The sequence below is a fragment of the Amaranthus tricolor genome, chromosome 7, assembly GCF_026212465.1.
Source record: "Amaranthus tricolor cultivar Red isolate AtriRed21 chromosome 7, ASM2621246v1, whole genome shotgun sequence".
In the NCBI taxonomy this organism is placed as follows: Eukaryota; Viridiplantae; Streptophyta; class Magnoliopsida; order Caryophyllales; family Amaranthaceae; genus Amaranthus; species Amaranthus tricolor.
Window position 1 is genome coordinate 18205386 of NC_080053.1, and position 20164 is coordinate 18225549.

A 20164-nucleotide genomic window follows, 5' to 3' on the forward strand; every position below is an offset into this window, starting at 1 on the left:
AAAATTAATATATAAATATTAATTTATTTGGGTAATTTGCAAAGAAACACTTTATAAAATCAGTTTTTTGTAAAAAAAACACCTTTTAAATTTTTTTTTGTAAAAAAACACCTTTTAAGAGACTTTTTATTAAAAAAAAACACCTTAAATCAGTTTCCGGTGACTTTTGTCAACTTTCAGGCGTTGACTATGCCATTTGTCAACTTTCAGGCGTTGACTTTTGAGCTCAAATGGCATAGTCAACGCCTGAAAGTTGACAAAAGTCACCGAAAACTGATTTAAGATGGTTTTTTTAATAAAAAGTCTGTTAAAAGGTGTTTTTTTACAAAAAAAAAAAAAATTTAAAAGGTGTTTTTTTTACAAAAAAACTGGTTTTATAAGGTGTTTCTTTGCAAATTTTCCAAAAATTTATAAAAATATATATACTTTCTCGATCTATTATACTTGCTACATTTGAATTTTCACGCAATTCAATGCGTTATTTTTTTTCAATTATATGTTGAATTATACATATTTAAAAATTATTAAAAGTGAATATTATAAAAGTATGCGGTTAGATGATTCAAACAAGATTCCACTTAACTATATTTTCACCTACACATTAGCCACAAATATAAAATAAGCTTGAATTATAAGTAGTACTCACAATCAAAATGTAGCAAGTATTTCTATATATTATAACCTACAAGTAATAATAAAATATTAAAATGATGGATAAAAAAATTAGTTAAAATATTTCCCGCAGCAAAAAAACAATATAATACGGGGGTTCTCCTTAAAAGTTCCACTTCGGTGTCTCTCTTTCTCTTCTATTTTCTCTGTATTCAAAGCTTCGTCATTCACTCAGGAAAACGTTCACTTTTTTCGATCAGTCTCCACCTTGTTTATGAGGTTTCCATAATTCTTTCTGTTTTTCTCTTTTCTATGTTTTTTTAATCTTATTTTCATTATTCTTCAGCTATAGATCTTTTTCTTCCATTTTTAATCCACCAAAGATTTTACCCTTAAAACTGATTATTGCATTTTAGTATGAGACCGATTATGGTGTGGGATAATTGATTGCCTTTTTTTAATAAATTGATTTTTTATTTAATCTACATTAACTTTAATTGTTTAATTTGTGATGTAATTAGTTTTTGAGTTAGGGTTTCATATTGAATAGGATACTTTATTCTATTCAGAATTTAGGGTAATGAATTGGAAATTTTGATTTTTCATGTTAATCTAACCTGCCCACGCTATTTCATAAATATCTTTTTGAAATATCTACCCATTTAATTATGTTTGAATTTTTTTTTCTCTTGTTTTGAAATAGTAGAACTTTATGATTTTGTTTATCTTAGATTGATTTTTTTTTTCCTCTTATTTTCCAGCTCGAAGGAGAGACCCACTCTTGGGTGAGTTTTTAATTCGCTTTCGTTAATTTTGATTTTCATTAATTAGCTTATGATTTGAAATGTAAATGATCTCATATAGGATGGGTCATCATCTATTTGGTTATGAGCTTGTTATTTAATTTGTGTTTTTGATTGAGGTAAGGGTTAGGTATTTTGTTATTTGTTCATGAGGAGTTAACTGATTTAAAGATGACTTTTGTGGTTTTCATGATGTGACTGATTTTATTAAAAAAATCCTGACTTGTTAGATTTGATATATCCAAATCAATCGCGGGTGAATATTTTATGCAATAAGGTTAACAGTTTTTGAATTGATAGGCCTTTTTCACGAATCTCTTTTCTTTGTGAAGTATCTGCTTGTTGATAATGATAATAATGAATATGACCATGTTTAGAGTTTGTGTTGAATCCTTATTTGGATCATTTCTTTTGGGAGTAGTGGAACGCGGATCAAGACCCGCAAACGGAATATAGCTGCTCCTTTGGACCCTGCAGCATTTTCAGATGCAGTGGTCCACATTTATTTGGATAACGCTGGTGATTTGGTAATTCTATCTTTGCTTGGACATCAGCTGTTTTGAAGCTTATGGTTAGATATTTGTTCATGTTTCACTAATTGATCAGAAAAAATGTTTTCTTTTTGCAGGAACTTATCGCAAAGAGCATTGAATCTTCAGAACTCGACTTCTCAAGATACGGGGATACTTTCTTTGAGGTAATCACATTTTTTCATAGAAGTATTTTTTTGCTTGTGGTTTATGTTTTCTTGTTTTTAAATCTGTATATCAGACTTCTGTTGATGGATGAGTTAATCAGGCTATCAGTCACCCTTGTAAAAAGAAATGAAATATTTTGCTGTTATTAGATTACAATATTTTGCTTGTTTTTTTTTTCAGTGTTTTGATTATAGGGTGTATCTTCATGCTACATTAAGAATGTTTGACTTAGATTTTCTGAAATCATGTGGAAGATGAGTTATCATTTTTCATGCAGGTTGTCTTCACTGGGGGCCGTACACAACCTGGAACAACCAAATCTGATGAGGGGGAGCGCCACACTTACTCTGTAATTGATTCTGAACCGAAACGTGAAAATATTTTGGCATTTGTGGTATATGTACAAAAGATCCTACGCCGGAGGCCTTTCCTTATAAAGAATCTCGAAAATGTTATGCGAAGATTCTTACAGTCTCTGGAGCTATTTGAAGACAATGAGAGGAAAAAGTTGGCAATTTTTACAGCTCTTGCTTTCTCCCAAAAGCTTTCAGGTCTTCCACCAGAGACGGTGTTCCAGCCTCTCTTCAAGGACAATCTTGTGGCCAAGGGGCTAGTTCTTACATTCATAACAGACTTCTTTAAGGAGTATCTTGTTGAGAACAGTCTGGATGACTTGATTTCACTCCTGAAGCGCGGTAAAGTTGAGGAAAACCTTCTAGACTTTTTCCCGTCTTCTAAAAAATCTGCTGAGGCTTTTGCGGAACATTTCACGTGAGTGTATTTGCCTGTTTGTTTGCTCATTTGAATAGTAATTTAAAGGTCTATTTGTTATATCACCATATCTATGTGGGTTCAAGTGCTTTTCTTTTGTTGCTATAATTGTAGACCATTGCCACTTCCTAGAATATCAGTCTCTTTGTCTATCTGCTTTTTAGTTCCTGGCTTTACTGATGGGTACTGCTCTTGTCTTCAGCAAGGAAGGTCTTGTACAATTGGTCCAGTACAATGAAAAAAAGATATTTGAGGTTAAACTGGCAGAAATGAAATCTGGATTAACTACTCAGTTAGCAGAAGAAGCTGATGTAGAAGAAGTGATTGAAACTGTGAAACATCATTTGAAGGAAGCTAAGCTCCCTGACATTGAGGTTGTGCGCATTTTATGGGATGTTATTATGGATGCTGTTCAGTGGTCGGGTAAAAACCAACAGCAGAATGCTAATTCTGCGTTGCGCCAGGTACGTTTTTTTAGACAAGGAGAAATAATAATCAATGCATGCAATTAGTGAATTCACATTGCTTTGAGAAAACCCTAATGTCTACATTTCCGGTCATGTAAGTTGTTTCCTTTGTTTGATCAAAATTAAGATAGACCAAGGATTAAAAGACATAATTAAGATCTTGCTAAATCTTTTTTGTCTGATTTTGAAACTGCAACGCAATCTAATCACAATAGTCAAAGCTTTTCATCTTTGGGCTCACAAGTTGTGGTTTATTTTGTTAAGAAATAAACTCAATAAAAATTTGCCCAGTAAAATATTACATGAAGTACTATATTACAACAAATAATAACGGAATTTCAACTAAACTACTCCTTCATCTGGAAATCAGAAAAGTGATTTTTTCAGGTAATCAGATAAGTATATCAATAGAACACACAATGCAAATAATAAAGAATAGGAACGTAAGCATAAAAAAATACTTTAGATGTAACATCAGCAGCAGCAAGGGAAGAAGAGATACACAACCATTTCAAATCCCCCAGATTTGTGGTTAGATGAAGAGAAAGGCCAAAAAGTGCGCCTTGCACACAAAAAGCTCTCGCCTTTGCCTTGCACTTTGCGCCTAGGCTGTAGGGGCCTTTAGCGCCTCGGTGCGCCTCGCACTTTTTAAAACTAAGCTCGACTGCTTATTAATTCTCTTATGGAGCCTTTGTCGAATCCCTTTGTCTTCACCTGTAAGCATGTCCGTTTGTTCTATCCTTGTTTTGATTGTCTAGCTAGAGTGCTGAGATTATTGCTTATGCTTATTTGTTGTTTCGCCAATTGCTTTCTAGCAAGTTACTTGGTGCTTTATTATTCAATATTTTGATGTGTTGATGCAATTCTGTCCCTCCGACAGGTCAAAACCTGGGCAAAGCTCTTAAATACCTATTGCACCAGTGGAAAACTTGAACTGGAACTCATATACAAAGTTCAGAGCCAATGCTACGAGGATACTAAATTAATGAAATTGTTTCCAGAAATAGTAAGGTCTCTTTATGACCAGGATGTGCTTGCGGAAGACACCATCCTTCATTGGTTCCGCAAGGGAACAAATCCAAAGGGCAGGTATAGTTTTCCATTTCCATGACATCTGCTGTCTTGAACTTTTTATTCAAATCAGCCATTGTTTTGATTTCATAATCTCTTTTATGGCTTCGGAATATCTTAGGCAAAGTTTTGTGAAGTCGCTTGAGCCCTTTGTGAAATGGCTGGAAGAGGCGGAGGAGGAAGAATGAACTCGGTGGTTGTTACTGTAGAAGTTCCCCTACATCTTCAAATATACCCTTTGCTCCTCCCAACAAATTGTGTTATTCTTAAGTTTTGTTATGATACAATCAAGCATTTACAATAATTTTTAATTTGTGCTTCTTGCGAGTTTGTAACCACATCGATAATATGATTGGTTATGTATTATAAATTGGTTTTAAAGCTGTTATTTTTACAAAATCTTGTTATTTTTGTATGTGCCCTTGATGCCATTAAAGAAGCAGGTTTGCATAATTTTGGACCATTTAATACTTGGTTTGGGGTGACAATTGAACTTTTATTAAAAAAAGTGTTCGATTGCTAATTCAACTCATAATTCTCTTACATTTTGTATTATTATGTATTCGATGGACAAAGCATTAAATGGTTCTACTCCAAGTCTTGTATTAGATCCGACTCTTAATGAGATGGGTTTATACAATCAGTTTATTTTGTGATTACTTTAACTTTAAGGTTAAAATTAATTTATTTTTAAGATTGTAAGTAACCAGACTCATGTTATAAGTGATTAATTAAATATTATAATTTATTACTTTTAGGTTATAATATTCACATTAAAATTAAAAGTGATCACTAAGGTTATAAGTGATTATTTTTAAGATTATTAATTAATCACTTCATTTGAAACTATAAGTGTTGATTTTAAAATTATGATTAATTAATTTAATATTATAAGTGTTTATTTTAGAATTATAATCGATCACTTTTAGATTATAAATAAACATTTTGAATTTTATATCTATTTTAGTAAATAATTCCTTTTAATCTTACAATATAGAAGCTAGTCAATCAGGCATTGCTAGATGGTCTTCACTTATATGGTTGAAAATGTTGGGAAAAATTAATGAAAATAAGTATGGTAGAGTAATAAGAGTAGAACTGCTACATTGTTTTTCTTCTTTTTCTTATCATGATATTTAATTAATTGTGATGACAATTTAATTTATAATACTAGAGATAACTATAAACTAAAACTATAAGAGCATAATCTCACTATTTTGACTCACTATTCCACTAAGTAGACCACTTATTTATTAACCACTAAAATAAAGTAACTAACTTATTAACTTTAAATATCCAACAAATTTCGTAAAACTAAGCCACTAACTTAATGTCAAATTGTGGAAGTTAGATAAGAAAATTTGAATAAAAAAGATGTTTTAACAACTTAATTTCAAAAATAAGCTTCGTGAAAACTTTATTCCCAAAATAAGCGTCCGTACATCCCAACCTAGAGGCTTGGTGTAATGTCGCTGTTACTAACAGCGACTTAAAAAATTTTTTTTTTTTAAGTCGCTATTAGTAACAGCGACTTAATGCGTTTTAAGTTTCCAGTTCTCAGTTACTTCCTTATTCCAACCTAGAAGATTAAAGAGTTGACTAGTTAATCTTAAAGTCGCTGTTAGTAACAACGACTTGAGGCTTTACTATTTATTTATTTTTTTTATTTCGCTGTTAGTAACAGCGACATTACACCAAGCCTAGGTTGGGATGTACGGACGCTTATTTTGGGAATAAAGTTTTTACGAAGCTTATTTTTGAAATTAAGTTGTTAAAACATCTTATTTTTTTCAAATTTTCAATTAGATAACCCACTAACCCATTAATACTAGTAACTTACTAAAATAACTAACTAATAGGAGTACTATTTTAATTTTGAATCAATTCTTAACACTTCCCCTTGATTCAAAATTTTTTCTTCATCATTTTCATGGATCACATATCTCCATAATTTGTGAAGCACTTCTTTTCACACTGTGACGCATTTCTTGTCATCATTAATGTCACTTTGCTAATGCACATTATCACCAACCATCAATGGAGCACTTATCTCCAAAAACTTGTGAATCACTTTTTATCACAAATTTTGTTGATGCACGTAATCACCAACCTTGACATTTTACAGCACTTCTCTCTATTATTCGTCTTTATCAAAACTAAACTGCAAATCGTCACTACATTGAGTATGACTTTCTTACTTATGAAAATTGCAACTTCACCTTAATTACTACTATACTCAAATATTTTTTTAGGACTAAACGAAACCGACTTCTCTTATCCATTATAATAATTTCTCTCACTTTCTATCTCTCCTTTTCTTTTTCTCTTCTTCCCACCGTGGAGGATCTGTTGTGAAGACATAAATTTTGGAGAGCATAACTGTAACACTCCGACCCCTCAGACCGCCGGTGACTACTCACTCGTGCACGCTTGGCAAAACTTGATAGGAATTCACCCATCTTAAGATTGTTCCCCACCAAGCACGCTTATGTGGAGTTCTTAACAAATGAGCTTCCATGAAAAGAAGATGAACCTTGTTGATATGAGTAGTCTATCAATCCTTTAAAAGCTAAATCTGAGGTATCACAATAACCTTTCAACATGATTAACTTTTTTTTTTATTGCTCTTATCTACTCTATCATCTAATTCTTTCTTTAAACATCATCATCTCAGATCATAAACATTGGCTCGTGATATCACTATGTTGGGAAAAATTAAAGAAAATAAGTGTGGTAGAGTAATAGGCGTAAAACTACAACATTATTTTTCTTTTTTTTCTTATCATGATATTCAATTAATTGTGATTACAATCTAATTCTTAGTACTAAGAAACAACTATAATTAACTAAAACCATGAGAGCATAATCCCACTATTTTGACCCACTAATAATCCACTAAGTAGACCACTTGTTTTTTTAATAACCATTGAAATAAAGTAACTAACTTAACTAACTTTAAAACGCTATTTCTAACAAATTCCTAAAACTAAGTCATTAATTTAGTGCCAAATTAGGGAAGTAAAATAACCCACTATTACTAATAACTTACTAAAATAACTAACTACCAAATAATACTATTTTAATTTTTAGTCAAATCTTAACAAAAAAATACTGGCCCGGTTTGGTGCAATAAGGTTTATTCATGGCATTATTTTTTTTGAAAATTACCATAATAATTCAATCTTTAGTCGATTTTCCTACAATAATTCTGACTATTGATTAATGATAAAAAATCCAAACTTTGAGCGGTGTTTCGGTTATGAAACGAGGAAGTGGAATACACTTGAAATGCTGTAAGTTGAAGTGTTGTCGTGAGCGGCGATCCGCAAGAGGAAGCGACTCGAATTCCTGCAAAACAACACGTTAGCCTTGTCCGGGGGGTGATCTCCCGGAAAACCCCTCCGACGCTCAAGTTAGAACGTAAATCGGATATTAACGAATGGATGGCTTAAAGTATGAATGCAAGATGAGATGTAGGGATTGACATCATTAGTGTTTGGGTAGGTTAAATGAGACAGAGTGTAAGCAAGGATATTATAAAGGCTAGTTTTCAGATGATCCTTTCCTCTTGATGGTTGCCTCTATCTATAATGGTGAAGGAGGAAGTTATTTCTGAGAAGTAGTTATCATCATGGAAATAGTGGGTAGCAGCTGATGGTTGTGATGGAGATTGGAAGATAGTGGGCAGTTATCAGCCTTGGAAGAAGGATGACCAGTCAGTGTGAGTGAGTGGAAAGTTAGGTCAAACAGGCAGTTACTTCCAGGGAGGGAAGTTAAGGTATCCTGGACGTAGAAACCCTATGGGCCATTCAGGGAAGATGGGAGATCCAAAAGAAAGCCCATTGACCAACAGTCAAAGTCCACTGTAAAGGTCAAGGGGTGTTTTGGTAGTATGATGCAAATTACTAAATAAATAAATTAATTGAGTAAGTAGTACCATGACAGTTAGCCCCACGCATGAAGGATGATGTGAAGAGATAGCCCCAACAAAAGAAAACATCTTCCTTTATGCGGAAAATCACGTGCCCGTCGTAGTTGATTTGGTGAAGGGATACGATCATAATGAACATTCAATAGCCCCACAAGGATGAACACATACCCAATTGGGTGAATCTTCTAAGGGATCATGAAAATTGAGCTCGTAAGCTTCGAGTCGACTGTTCATATGTCGAAATCCGAGTTGTGCACAAAACATATCCCTAGCTTTCCTATGACGCGGAAGGGGCATTCAGGTCCGTGTCTTCGATCATACGGATATATGGAGATTATACCATACTTAGAATTTTTACACCATGACTGAGTGTTCCAAGGAGTCCGACTTATCAATCATACGGACTCTCTGAAATATTTCACCTTATCCATACGACGGTTTAGAGCAAAGATAATGCGGCATGACATTCGCCGTATCCATAAGTCGGACAGCTGAATGTGTAACTTTTCATACTTAGAATAATTTTCGTTCTTGGAGGTGCAGTTTAGGGTCCGACTTGTCGGCTTCCCGGACGTATTCAAATGTTGAAAGACTTAGAACAAATTTCCACATTCTCCCTCTCCCTGGGGGTCCGACTTATCGACCCGACGGTTGCTTGAGAGTTGGTTAACTGAATACTTGGAGAAATTTGATGTTCCCCTCACATTGGGGATCCGACTTATCGATCTCCCGGTTATAGTTAAGAACTGACACTTTAAAGATTTTTCAATATTTCCCTTCCATTGAGGGTCCGACTTGTAGACCTTACGGAAAGTGTTGAACACTTAGAAAAATTCCCAACGATTCCCCCTCATGGGGAGTCCGACTTATCATTTTCCCGGCTCTCGTTTGGGATTCTCCTTTCCATTTAATGTATTCAAGTCCCAAAGGCATTTATTGCTGTTATAAATAGGGTGGTTGGAACAGTTCCCTCTCACTTAATCCTCATTACCTCCTTCAAATCTTTACATTGCTGGAAAGAGAAAGTAGAGAGAGACGCTCTGACAATCTTCATCCTTCCTTCAAACTTCTGACAAATTCTCGAAGATCTTCAAGATTTCTGACAGATCTTCATCAAGTTTCTGACAAATCTCCAACTTTCTTCAAAGGTATTCAAACTTTTTCCCAGATCTTCGAATTTCTTCAAGTTAATCTTCAGACTGTTCTTAAATTTCTTCGACTTGTTCTTGAATTTCTTCAAGTTATTCTTGAATGTTAGCCTAGGACTTTGAATTCGTTTTATGAATTTAGTCTTTATTCTTTACAAGTTTCGCCTACTACTTTATGACTCTTGTTAACATGGATGTCGCGGCTACTCAAGAGACCATAGCTAACTCAGACATTAACCCTACTAACTTGCCGGAAACTCCTTTGATAGTACATAGACGTCTTAATAAAAAGGGGTTATTAATGAATGATTCGGACGAAAGTAGTTCGGTGAGAATTACCCCACATTACGAACCAGTAAAGGCCAGGGAAGAGTCATCCGTGTCCCCTGTATACCCCCCAGAGATAATGAAAACTGCTCCTTGGGAAGTGAGCATTGCTTTCTTCCCTAATTACTTGCCGCGAATAAATCCTGACCTGGAAGGGTTGTTGTATGTAGATATGGAAAACATCGAAGGATCCTCCGAGTCCTCCGGAAGGGAAAGCGTGGCGCCAGTCCCTCCTCCATTTTATATTCCAGACGGCGGGCCCCTAAACTACTTCATTGATTTACAAACCAAGAGAGATTTGGATAATCAACGGGAAGCCATCTCCCGGAAATGGGGTTTGCCGGAGAACATTAATATTATTACACCGGGGAATTACGACACCGTTAGGTTTCCCCCCCTTTATTGTATAGCTGCTTACTTCCGTTCTTTCCAACTAGGACTTAGATTCCCTCTTCACCCATTTTTTAGAGAGGTGTTAGAGCTGTTAAATGTTTCGGTGCCCGAGCTATATCCTAACGCTTGGGGGTGTATGGTGGCCTTTTTGATTTTATGCAAAGTTTTGGCCGTGCCACCAACACTAACTGCCTTTAGATACATTTTTAGAGCCCGCCTATGTAATTCACAATCATATGGCTGCGGCTGGATTACTTTTACGCATCGTCGTGGGCTGAAGATAGTCCACGACCTCCCCGATAACCAGAAGGGGTATAGGACGAAATTTGCGTATTTGTATAACTCAGGGGGATGGAATATCAAGACCTCCTTCGACATTAAACCCAACCTTTCGGGTTTTAACAACGGAATCCCGCAATGCTCTTTTGATGACGCGGTGATTATCGAGTATGCAAAGATGGACGTTCAACTGGGGAGGAAACCCATGAACGTCCAGCTAAATTGGATTCCGGGTCGTTTCGAGTTGGAGAATGAGAACCTCCTCTCGGCATTCGGCATCAGCCTGGCTATTGATCGGAGTAAGATTGACTGACTTCTCCCTCCCTATCTTACCGGATTTAGTTTGTTTCTAACTCTTTGTTTTTCAGGGATAGCCAAGCAAAACTTAAGGGCGAAAAATCCGGAGCTGATGAAGAAATTTAGCGTTATGCGATTTGCCCAAGGGGCCGCCCAGAGAGCCGCGGAAAAGCCGTTGCCAACTCCCCCTAAGGTAAGGACTTGATATTTTTCTTTATTTTTTAAACTGATTTGCTTATCGACCTCTCTTCTTTTTGATAGGACTCGACGACTGTGGAGAAGGGCCTAGATGACGTGCCCTCGGAACAGGAGGCTCTCCGTCTTCTCGAGGAGAGGAGACAAGTTCACATCCCCGATGAATCTAAGAGGGTGATTCCTCTGCAGACGAGGGAGGTGACAAAAAAGAGTGGGAAGGAAAAGAAGAGAAAAAGAGATTCTTCTTCCCACCAAGGGAGCTCGGCCAAGAGGATCTCTGTGGACACCATCCACACAGCCGTGCCCCTTCAAATGAGGTCGGCTGAAGAGGAAGCGTCACCCCCCCTGGACGCTCCGATGCCAGTCTCGAGCAAGGGGAAGGAGAAGGTGGGGAAGTCTTCCGCGGCTCCCGCGTCGCAGTTTGCTGAAGTTTATCGTCGTCGAGAAGTTTCCCCTTTCCGACACGAGACGCCCTTTCCGGAGTTGGGGCACAAGGGCCTGATCGTTCACTTCAATAGGGCGACGTCCAACCTAGTCAGCAAGGTGGACGTCGACCTACTAGAGTCCTTGCCCCCACGTGATAGGGTGCGTCAGGCGCAAGCTTCGGCGGCAGAGGTAATTACTTTATGCTTTGTGATGCTTACTTCATGTTTCCAGAGACTTTAATAGCCGTTTCTTCGCAGGCGTTCATACGGTTGGCTTTTGAGCTCAACACCAGCCGTCAAAGTGCCGTGGACCAGGAGACCGTGGCCGCCCTTACCTCCCGCTGCGAAGAGCTGAACGAAGAATTATCAAAGTTGCGGGAGGACCTGTCGAGCTTAAAGGAGAAACTGGCCAAGTGTATAGAGCTGAAAGAACGCTTGGTCAGGACCGAACAATGGCGGGAAAGGGCGAGGAAGCAGCTAGATCAGACCGTCGAAAACTTAGATGCTGCTTCCAACAGGTCGGCGACCCTCGGCCATGAAATCGGCTTGCTGATCGATATCCACGCCAAGCTCGTTCTTCAGAACCAGCAACTTATGCAGCAAGTGTCGGCTGATTCCGCCCACTTCAAGACGATTCTATCCGCGGCCAAGGTGTACAAACTGTGCCTAACGAGGAAGGCCCGGATAGCTCGAGACTGGCTACTTTCGGATGAGCCGGAAGCGTCGAAGTTTCTCGGAGATCTGACGGCGGAGATGATGAGCGCCGGTTCCATGATTAGCGACGAAAAGTATCGCTTGGCCGCCGTGGAGTTGGGCATGGATTTTACTTCCCTTCAGCAAACTGCTAATCAGAAGGGGGGTGAAGCCTTGTCCAACCTCGCTTCCGCCTTGGAAGGTGAGTCGGCGGTGCTGGTCGACGCTGTCTGGGACGCGGAGGAGAAAAGAGCCTGGTCCGAAAGGATGAATGCTGAGGCTGAGAAGGAGGCTTTATGCCTCGACTTAGATCAGTTGGCTCTTTCTTCTCCTCCGGCGTCAGATGTCCCGGAAAACTTGACGCTCTCCAGCCTGGAGAGTTTGTGTCTTGATTTATCCAACCTTATCATTGATGAAGGTAGAAACCTCCAGGGCTTATCCCGAGAGCTGTCCGAGATCGGGGTGGAGCCGTTCAATGTGGAAGATTATGTAAGCTTCACCCCCAGTCTTGAAGAGGGAAGGGTTGAGTCTCCTCTGCCGCCGGGTCAAGCTCCCGAGGAAGATGTGAACGCCTTTTTGGAAGATATATAATTTCGTTGTAATTGTGTAACTTGGTTTTTGCAAACATTCAACTCTTGTACTTTGAATATTCTGATGTATATATTTTTGAATGTATGGAAAGTTTATTCGTGGTATCCATGCTTCTGTTTGTTAAGCCGTGGCTTCTCTCGTCCGAGCCCGCGGAATATTGCTGAATTGTTTTAGCCATTTGCCCTTGGAATAGCAGAGGGCACGACTTGCCGTTTTCATTTGGCGTAAGATTTTCCAACCTTAGAATTTTTTGATCTTGGGCACCCAATCTAGGGGTCCGACTTATCGATGCTACGGGAACTTGTATTTTGACTTGAATAATTTTGGTTTTGGGACCCCCTTTTGGTGGTCCGACTTCTCGATGTCACGAACAGACGGTGAAAATATACTTCAAATGATTTTTGGTCTTGGAACCCTATTCTAAGGGTCCGACTTATAGATATCACATGTTCGTTAGTGACCTAGAATAATTTGATAATGGGACCCCTCTCAAGGGGTCCGACTTATGGATATTACTGATTTAATAAGATTTGCAATAGAACTTTACCAAATATTTGCGAACATAAGAGCCGGATAATCTGAAAATGAAACTTCTGTTATAAATGATTGATAAGAATACAAATGATGATGACAGAAGTGATTTCGAATGACAACGCAACTACGTTGCGGAATGAAGGTAATGAAGGTAGTCGCGGATTGATGCTGATAAGACTGAGTCACTGATGAAGCTGCTAAGACTGATACTAGTAACTGATTGGCCCTTGCAAATTTTATTAAATGAAGAATTTCTTTAAGTGGTCTCCATTCCATGGACGGGCCCTTTCATGTCTTCTAGTTCGAACGTTTTTGGTTTGATGACACGGGTGACTTTGAAAGGTCCGTCCCAGTTGGCCCCTAACTTTCCTTTTTCAACTATCTTCCCAGTAGCTTCGACTTTACGGAGGACGAGATCATTGACCTGAATACGTCTTGTTTTGACATGGCAGTTGAAGCTACGAATCATCTTCTGCTTTTGGGCCATCGATCTCAGCAGTGCATTTCCTCTTGTCTCTGGTAGTAGGTCTAAGTTTGCTCTTTTTCCTTCTTCGTTCTCGTCGTACGAGTAGTAGGTGACCCTTGTAGAGGGTACTCCTATTTCCACTGGAAGTACGGCTTCGGACCCGTACACAAAAGAGAACGGTGTGTGCCCCGTGGCCTCTTTGACGGTGGTTCAACTGGCCCATAAGATTCCGGGTAGTTCTTCATCCCAATTGCCCTTGACCCCTTCTATCTTCTTTTTGATACCATTTAGTATCTCCTTGTTGGCGGACTCGACTTGACCATTAGTTTGCGGCCTAGACACAGAACTAAATCTAATTTGGATGTGGAATGTGTCGCGATACTCGATGGTGTTCTTGCTGACAAATTGCCTTCCATTATCCGTTATGATCACCCGCGGTATGCCGTATCTTGTGATGATGTTCCGCCATAAGAACTGACAGACTTGCTTGTCTGTGATTGAACTAAGAGCCTCTGCTTCTACGTATTTGGTGAAGTAATCAATAGCCACAATGATGAACTTGCGCTGCCCCTTTGCTGGTGGAAAGGGGCCAAGGAGATCCATACCCCACTTGTCGAAGGGCAGGACGGCTTGCAAGACGGTCAAGTAATTAGAGGGCTTCCTCCCTATCTTTGAGTGATACTGACATTCAGGACACCGTTGGATCAATTCTTCCGCGTCTTTCCGGAGTGAAGGCCAATAATATCCGCTTCTAATGACTTTGCTAATGATAGTTCGCACTCCCTGGTGTATTCCGCATCCACCTTCGTGTATTTCGCGTAGGATATAGTTTCCTTCTTCAGGAGCAACACATTTCAGAAGGGGATGTGTGTATGACTTTTTATAGAGCGTTCCTTCGTGAAGTTCGAACCATTTGGCCTTCTTCTGGAGCATTTTGGCTTGATTCTCGTCCTGGGGGAGCATTTGATCTCGCAAGTACTTAACGTATGGCCCCATCCATGTTTCAGATCTGTCGATGGTATCGACCATGAAGTTGATGCTGGGGTTAGGGAGCACTTCCCAAATTATATCACGAGCCGCGGAAGTATCTGCGGAGCTGGCAAGTTTTGCTAGGGAGTCGGCTTGGGCATTTTGGGATCGTGGAATGTGCTCCAACGTGAACTTATCAAACTTTGGAACAAAGTCCTTCACTTGCTGCAGATACATTTTCATGCTATCATCTTTAGCCTCGAATTCCCCGTTTACTTGCCCCACTATTAATTGGGAGTCAGAGAATGCGGCCAATTCTTTAGCCCCTGCCTCATAGCAGATTTTCAGCCCCATCAGTAATGCTTCGTACTCGGCCTCATTGTTGGATGCCGCGAACTCGAATCTGACCGCCCTTTCCATACGGACCCCGGCGGAAGACACAATGAGGAGCCCGGCCCCACTCGCCGATTGTGTTGAAGACCCGTCTACATACAATTTCCATTCTTGATTGAGTTCAGCAGGAGGGGGGGAAGTGCTTTCAGCAATAAAGTCAGCCAAAGCTTGTGCTTTAATTGTTGTTCGAGGTTCGTACTCGATGCCGAAATCTGCTAGCTGGTTTGCCCAATCTGTGACGCGGCTTGACTTGTTTTTCCCTTCAAGAATCTTTTTTAAAGGTTGATTAGTCCGGACTATGATTTGGTTGGACTGAAAGTATGGCTTCAATTTCCTGCTGGCCATCACTATCGCAAATATGACCTTTTCCACTTCGCAATAGTTCCCTTCCGAGCCACGGAATGCATGACTCACATAGTATATTGGGAGCTGCTTCTTTTCCCTTTCCGCCACAAGCACTCCGGATAACGAGTATTCGGAGACAGAGACATATAAGACTAGCTTTTCCCCGTTGATGGGCGAAACTAGTTTTGGCAAGGCCGATAGGTGCTCCTTAAGCTGACGGAAAGACTCTTCTGCTTCCGCGGTCCATTCGAATTTCTGTTGCTTTATCGTTTTGAAGAAAGGTAAGCATTTGTCCGCGGACATTGAAAGGAATCTTCCTAGAGCAGCTATACACCCCGTGAGCTTTTGTACTTCTTTTACGGAGGTGGGGGATCTCATGTTTTGAATGGCATGAATCTTATCTGGATTTGCCTCGATGCCCCGCTCGTCTACCAAGAAGCCGAGACACTTTCCTCCGGTGACTCCGAACACGCACTTGTCCGGATTGAGCTTCATCTGGTGTTTACGGAGGGTATTGAACGTTTCACGCAAGTCCGCGACGTGCTGAGTTGCGTGCTTGCTCTTTGTTATCATGTCATCCACGTATACCTCTAAATTCCGTCCAATCTGAGATTGGAAAACCTTGTTTACCATTCTCTGATAGGTGTCTCCAGCATTTTTTAACCCGAAGGGCATGACTTTGTAGTAGTAGACACCCATGTTAGTAATGAAGGCCGTGTGTGGTTGGTCCTCCGGCGCCAATTGAATCTGATGATATCCGGCATTGGCATCCATGAAACTTAATAGCGCATGGCCTGCTGTGGAGTCCACCAGGCGATCTATTTTTGGGAGTGGATAGTCGTCCTTGGGACATGCCTTATTCAAATCCGTGAAATCGACGCACATCCTCCATTTGCCATTCGGTTTCTTCACGAGGACGACATTGGATAGCCAATCAGAGTATTTGCATTCTCTAATAAATCCGGCTCTCAACAATTTTTCAACTTCTTCTTTGGCGGCCTTGGTCCGCTCTTTTCCTTGATGCCGCAGCTTTTGCTTCACTGGTTTGTGGCCTGGTCTTATGTCAAGTTTATGACACATGACGCTAGTAGGGATGCCAGGCATTTCTTCCGTGCTGAAGGCGAAGACGTCGCGGAACTCAACAATGGTGGCCACGATATCTTGTTTGATCGTACCAGGAATATCTTTCCCTATCTTGACTTGCTTCCCCTCAAACATGTCTACTTCCTCGTATCGTTCTATGGGGCGAGGCCTTTCATGTGTGCTAGGGTTTTCCATATACACGCTCATGACGGCGGGAGCTTCTTGATCTTCCCTTTCCCTCTTGGCGGGTGTCGCCGAATGTCCACGCTTCAGAGTGTTTATGAGGCATTGGCGGGCCGTTACCTGATCTCCCTTGAGGATGCCAACTTGCCCATCATCCCGCTCGAATTGCAGCAAGAGTTGATGAGGAAAGATTGCAGCTTTGATTTTGTTAATGAGGGGAAGTCCCATGATGGCGTTGTAGGGGAAAGTGAGATCCACTACCGTGAAACGTATGGGCATGGACCTGCTTTCATTTCTTTCTCCTACGCGCACGGGGAGAATGATCGTTCCTAGCGGAATGACCTGACTTCCCCCAAACCCGATCAGCGGCTTATCTAGGGGCTGCAAGTGCTTTTCCTCAAACTTCATTTTTCTCAAGCACTCCATTGTAATGAGATCAGCCGTGCTTCCGGTATCCACGAGTACCCTTTTGACTTTCATCTGTCCAATTTTGAGGGTGACCACCAGAGGGTCAGTATGGGGCTGTTGCAGTGTTTGCGAGGTCGTGGCATCGAATTTCATAACCGGTCCCTTGGATACGGTCAATGGAGGTCCCTTTAGCAGAGTGTGGACGCTATCTTTCGCGGCGCGAACGGTAGGATATTCCTCAGTATATCCTCCAAAAATCATGTTGATGGTCCCTTGTGTGTGGGAACTTTCACGCCTCGCCTCTTCTCTTTTGGGGGATCCGCGTCTTTGATTCCACGGCCTTCTATTCGCTTCTCTTCCCGCCTCATAGTCCCTCCTGTTGAGGAACCTGGAAAGCTTTCCTTCATCGGCCAGTTGATGCAAGATACGTTTGAGTTCGCGACATTGGGCCAGGGTATGGCCGTGCTCTTTGTGGTAGTCACACCACAGATTAAACATCGGAGTGGTTGTGGGAGGCGGAGCTGGCAATTTGTCACGAACGACGAAGAAAATATCCCTTCTATTCCGATTAAACATCGGGTCGTTACCTCCATCAAGCAAATTGCGCGTTCTGGATTCCCCCTCGGTGGTATATACGTGACGGGGTCGTGGAGGTCCCATGTCCGACGGGGGCGCGGGACGACGCGGCATGTAATTTCTTTCCCTCCTCGACGGGGCTCTTCTCCGTTCCTCGAGGACTGATGGGGAGTTGCGACGTCCTTCTTGTCTGACTTCCGCCTCTTGGGGTCATGTGCTTGACATATTTCGGAGGCCGTGACATAACTTTGACACTGCTTCATGGCCTCCGCATATGTCTTCACCTGGCTCTCCACCAACTGGAACTTGAGCCTTTGAGCCTTCATTCCGTTGATTAGGGCGTTTAAGGCGACTGATTTCTCCAAATCCGTCACCTCTAGTACCGCCTCGTGGAACTTCTTAAGATAGGAGGATATGGACTCTCCTTCCAATTGAGTAATGCTGAGTAGGTGGAAGTTTGATTTCTCCTGCCTTCTTGAGGCTACAAAGTGGCCCTGAAACTTGCCTTCTAGCTGGGCAAAATTGTGGATAATTCCTCCTGGAAGGGAGGTGTACCATGTCAAAGCTACTCCAGTAAGAGTAGTCGGGAAGAACTTGCACCACAGCGATGAGTCAGTGGTGTACAGTAGCATCAAATTCTTGTAGACCATCAGGTGTTCCTCCGGGCAGGAGGTGCCATCGAAGGCCGCCATGTTTGGGATTTTAATTTTCCCTTGATTGGGAGTATTCAGTATCTCCGAGGCCAGTGGAGAGAATATTGGTATGGGCTCTTCCGGAAGGACACTCTTGCCGGTTTCATTCCGCGGTATGTAGGCGGAACTGGAGGGAGGGCTAGATCCGGCGAGTTGTGCTTTCTTCCGCTCTTCCCTTTGTTTATCCACCATAGATTGGACGCTCTCAGATGTCTTTCGTTTCTTGCTCTCTAGGAAGGTACGAGCATCTTGAGAGGCGATTTTGGATTCGCCATCTCGTGTATCTGTCTTGCTGATACTTGGAAAGATTCGGGATCTCTCCCGCCTGTTTTTATTGCGTCTACTAGAATGGGAAGTCCTCGAGTTCCCATCTTGAGATTCATGAGACTTTGGTATCTCTTGATGGGGTTCGATTCGTTCTCGCAGGTTTTTAATTTGGTCCGCCATATCTTCTAATACTCGTTGTTGAGTAGGAGTGTTACTTATGACGGCGCGGAGCTGTTCAGTAAAAGCAGCAGTAAGGTTGCGTGCTAGCATGTCCAGATCACGGCGAGTCACGGCTTGATTGTTAGCGTGACCCGCGGAAGTGTCTGTATCTGTGCTATGCACGGTTGCGGTTTGTGTGGGATTCTTCTTAGGAGCCATGACTTTTTGTTTAGCTCCCCACAGACGGCGCCAAACTGTTTCGGTTATGAAACGAGGAAGTGGAATACACTTGAAATGCTGTAAGTTGAAGTGTTGTCGTGAGCGGCGATCCGCAAGAGGAAGCGACTCGAATTCCTGCAAAACAACACGTTAGCCTTGTCCGGGGGGTGATCTCCCGGAAAACCCCTCCGACGCTCAAGTTAGAACGTAAATCGGATATTAACGAATGGATGGCTTAAAGTATGAATGCAAGATGAGATGTAGGGATTGACATCATTAGTGTTTGGGTAGGTTAAATGAGACAGAGTGTAAGCAAGGATATTATAAAGGCTAGTTTTTCAGATGATCCTTTCCTCTTGATGGTTGCCTCTATCTATAATGGTGAAGGAGGAAGTTATTTCTGAGAAGTAGTTATCATCATGGAAATAGTGGGTAGCAGCTGATGGTTGTGATGGAGATTGGAAGATAGTGGGCAGTTATCAGCCTTGGAAGAAGGATGACCAGTCAGTGTGAGTGAGTGGAAAGTTAGGTCAAACAGGCAGTTACTTCCAGGGAGGGAAGTTAAGGTATCCTGGACGTAGAAACCCTATGGGCCATTCAGGGAAGATGGGAGATCCAAAAGAAAGCCCATTGACCAACAGTCAAAGTCCACTATAAAGGTCAAGGGGTGTTTTGGTAGTATGATGCAAATTACTAAATAAATAAATTAATTGAGTAAGTAGTACCATGACAAGCGGTATTGCACAAAGTATAATGATGACAGATAACTTGCTGTAATAGGTTAATTTTTTTAGAGTTAAATTAAATCAAAATCAAAAAATTAAAATGTTTATTAATAAAAAAAACATAGCCACCCAAACCCCTCCCCCACTTCCATCCACTCCCCCATTGCCACCTACTCTGCCTCCCCACCCTGCACCACCCCACCCTACACCACCCCTTTTCCTTCCAGTCCAAACAACCATCATGTAACCCAATAGCTGCACAACCCAACCGTCATCTCCCATCGCGAAACACTATCTTCTTGCCCCACTCATATTGTTGACGAACATACTAGAGATAAAGGGGGTTGATGGCGAGATGGCAAGGTGGTGGTGGTGAATGGGTGCCTGATGCCCGGTTGGAAATCAAAAGTAGTGCCTGATGATTACATTCATTATTAAATTAAA

The 20164-nt window shown here is 41.0% G+C and overlaps 3 protein-coding genes across 3 annotated transcripts; 2 read left to right on the forward strand and 1 right to left on the reverse strand.

Moving 5' to 3' along the window:
• The first annotated feature begins 743 nt into the window (after positions 1-743).
• Positions 744-4890, forward strand: LOC130817888 (uncharacterized). The gene is made up of 8 exons (XM_057683850.1): positions 744-891; positions 1374-1397; positions 1837-1942; positions 2044-2112; positions 2391-2884; positions 3087-3348; positions 4232-4440; positions 4544-4890. The coding sequence occupies exons 1-8, from the start codon at positions 887-889 to the stop codon at positions 4608-4610; spliced, it is 1236 nt and encodes a 411-aa protein (XP_057539833.1). The 5' UTR covers positions 744-886; the 3' UTR covers positions 4611-4890.
• A 2127-nt stretch (positions 4891-7017) lies between these two features.
• On the forward strand, positions 7018-12709 carry LOC130817889 (uncharacterized). The gene is made up of 4 exons (XM_057683851.1): positions 7018-10799; positions 10869-10990; positions 11059-11607; positions 11676-12709. The coding sequence occupies exons 1-4, from the start codon at positions 9677-9679 to the stop codon at positions 12699-12701; spliced, it is 2820 nt and encodes a 939-aa protein (XP_057539834.1). The 5' UTR covers positions 7018-9676; the 3' UTR covers positions 12702-12709.
• A 1202-nt stretch (positions 12710-13911) lies between these two features.
• Positions 13912-18887, reverse strand: LOC130818576 (uncharacterized). The gene is made up of 4 exons (XM_057684740.1): positions 18833-18887; positions 17906-18721; positions 15427-17861; positions 13912-15282 (listed from the first exon to the last, which is right to left on the reverse strand). The coding sequence occupies exons 1-4, from the start codon at positions 18885-18887 to the stop codon at positions 13912-13914; spliced, it is 4677 nt and encodes a 1558-aa protein (XP_057540723.1).
• Positions 18888-20164: the final 1277 nt, after the last annotated feature.

Excerpts from the sequence above, each read along its gene's own strand:
- LOC130817889 (XM_057683851.1), top strand. The coding sequence starts at position 9,677 with ATGACTCTTGTTAACATGGATGTCGCGGCTACTCAAGAGACCATAGCT. Across the intron at positions 10,991-11,058 it reads CGTTGCCAACTCCCCCTAAG|GACTCGACGACTGTGGAGAA; the intron begins GTAAGGACTTGA and ends TCTTTTTGATAG. Across the intron at positions 11,608-11,675 it reads CGCAAGCTTCGGCGGCAGAG|GCGTTCATACGGTTGGCTTT; the intron begins GTAATTACTTTA and ends GTTTCTTCGCAG.
- LOC130818576 (XM_057684740.1), bottom strand. The coding sequence starts at position 18,887 with ATGCTAGCACGCAACCTTACTGCTGCTTTTACTGAACAGCTCCGCGCC. Across the intron at positions 18,722-18,832 it reads ACAGCTCCGCGCCGTCATAA|ATGGGAACTCGAGGACTTCC; the intron begins GTAACACTCCTA and ends ATGAATCTCAAG. Across the intron at positions 17,862-17,905 it reads GGCCATGAAGCAGTGTCAAA|AGGCGGAAGTCAGACAAGAA; the intron begins GTTATGTCACGG and ends CATGACCCCAAG.
- LOC130817888 (XM_057683850.1), top strand. Across the intron at positions 1,398-1,836 it reads AAGGAGAGACCCACTCTTGG|TGGAACGCGGATCAAGACCC; the intron begins GTGAGTTTTTAA and ends TTTTGGGAGTAG. Across the intron at positions 2,113-2,390 it reads ACGGGGATACTTTCTTTGAG|GTTGTCTTCACTGGGGGCCG; the intron begins GTAATCACATTT and ends TTTTTCATGCAG.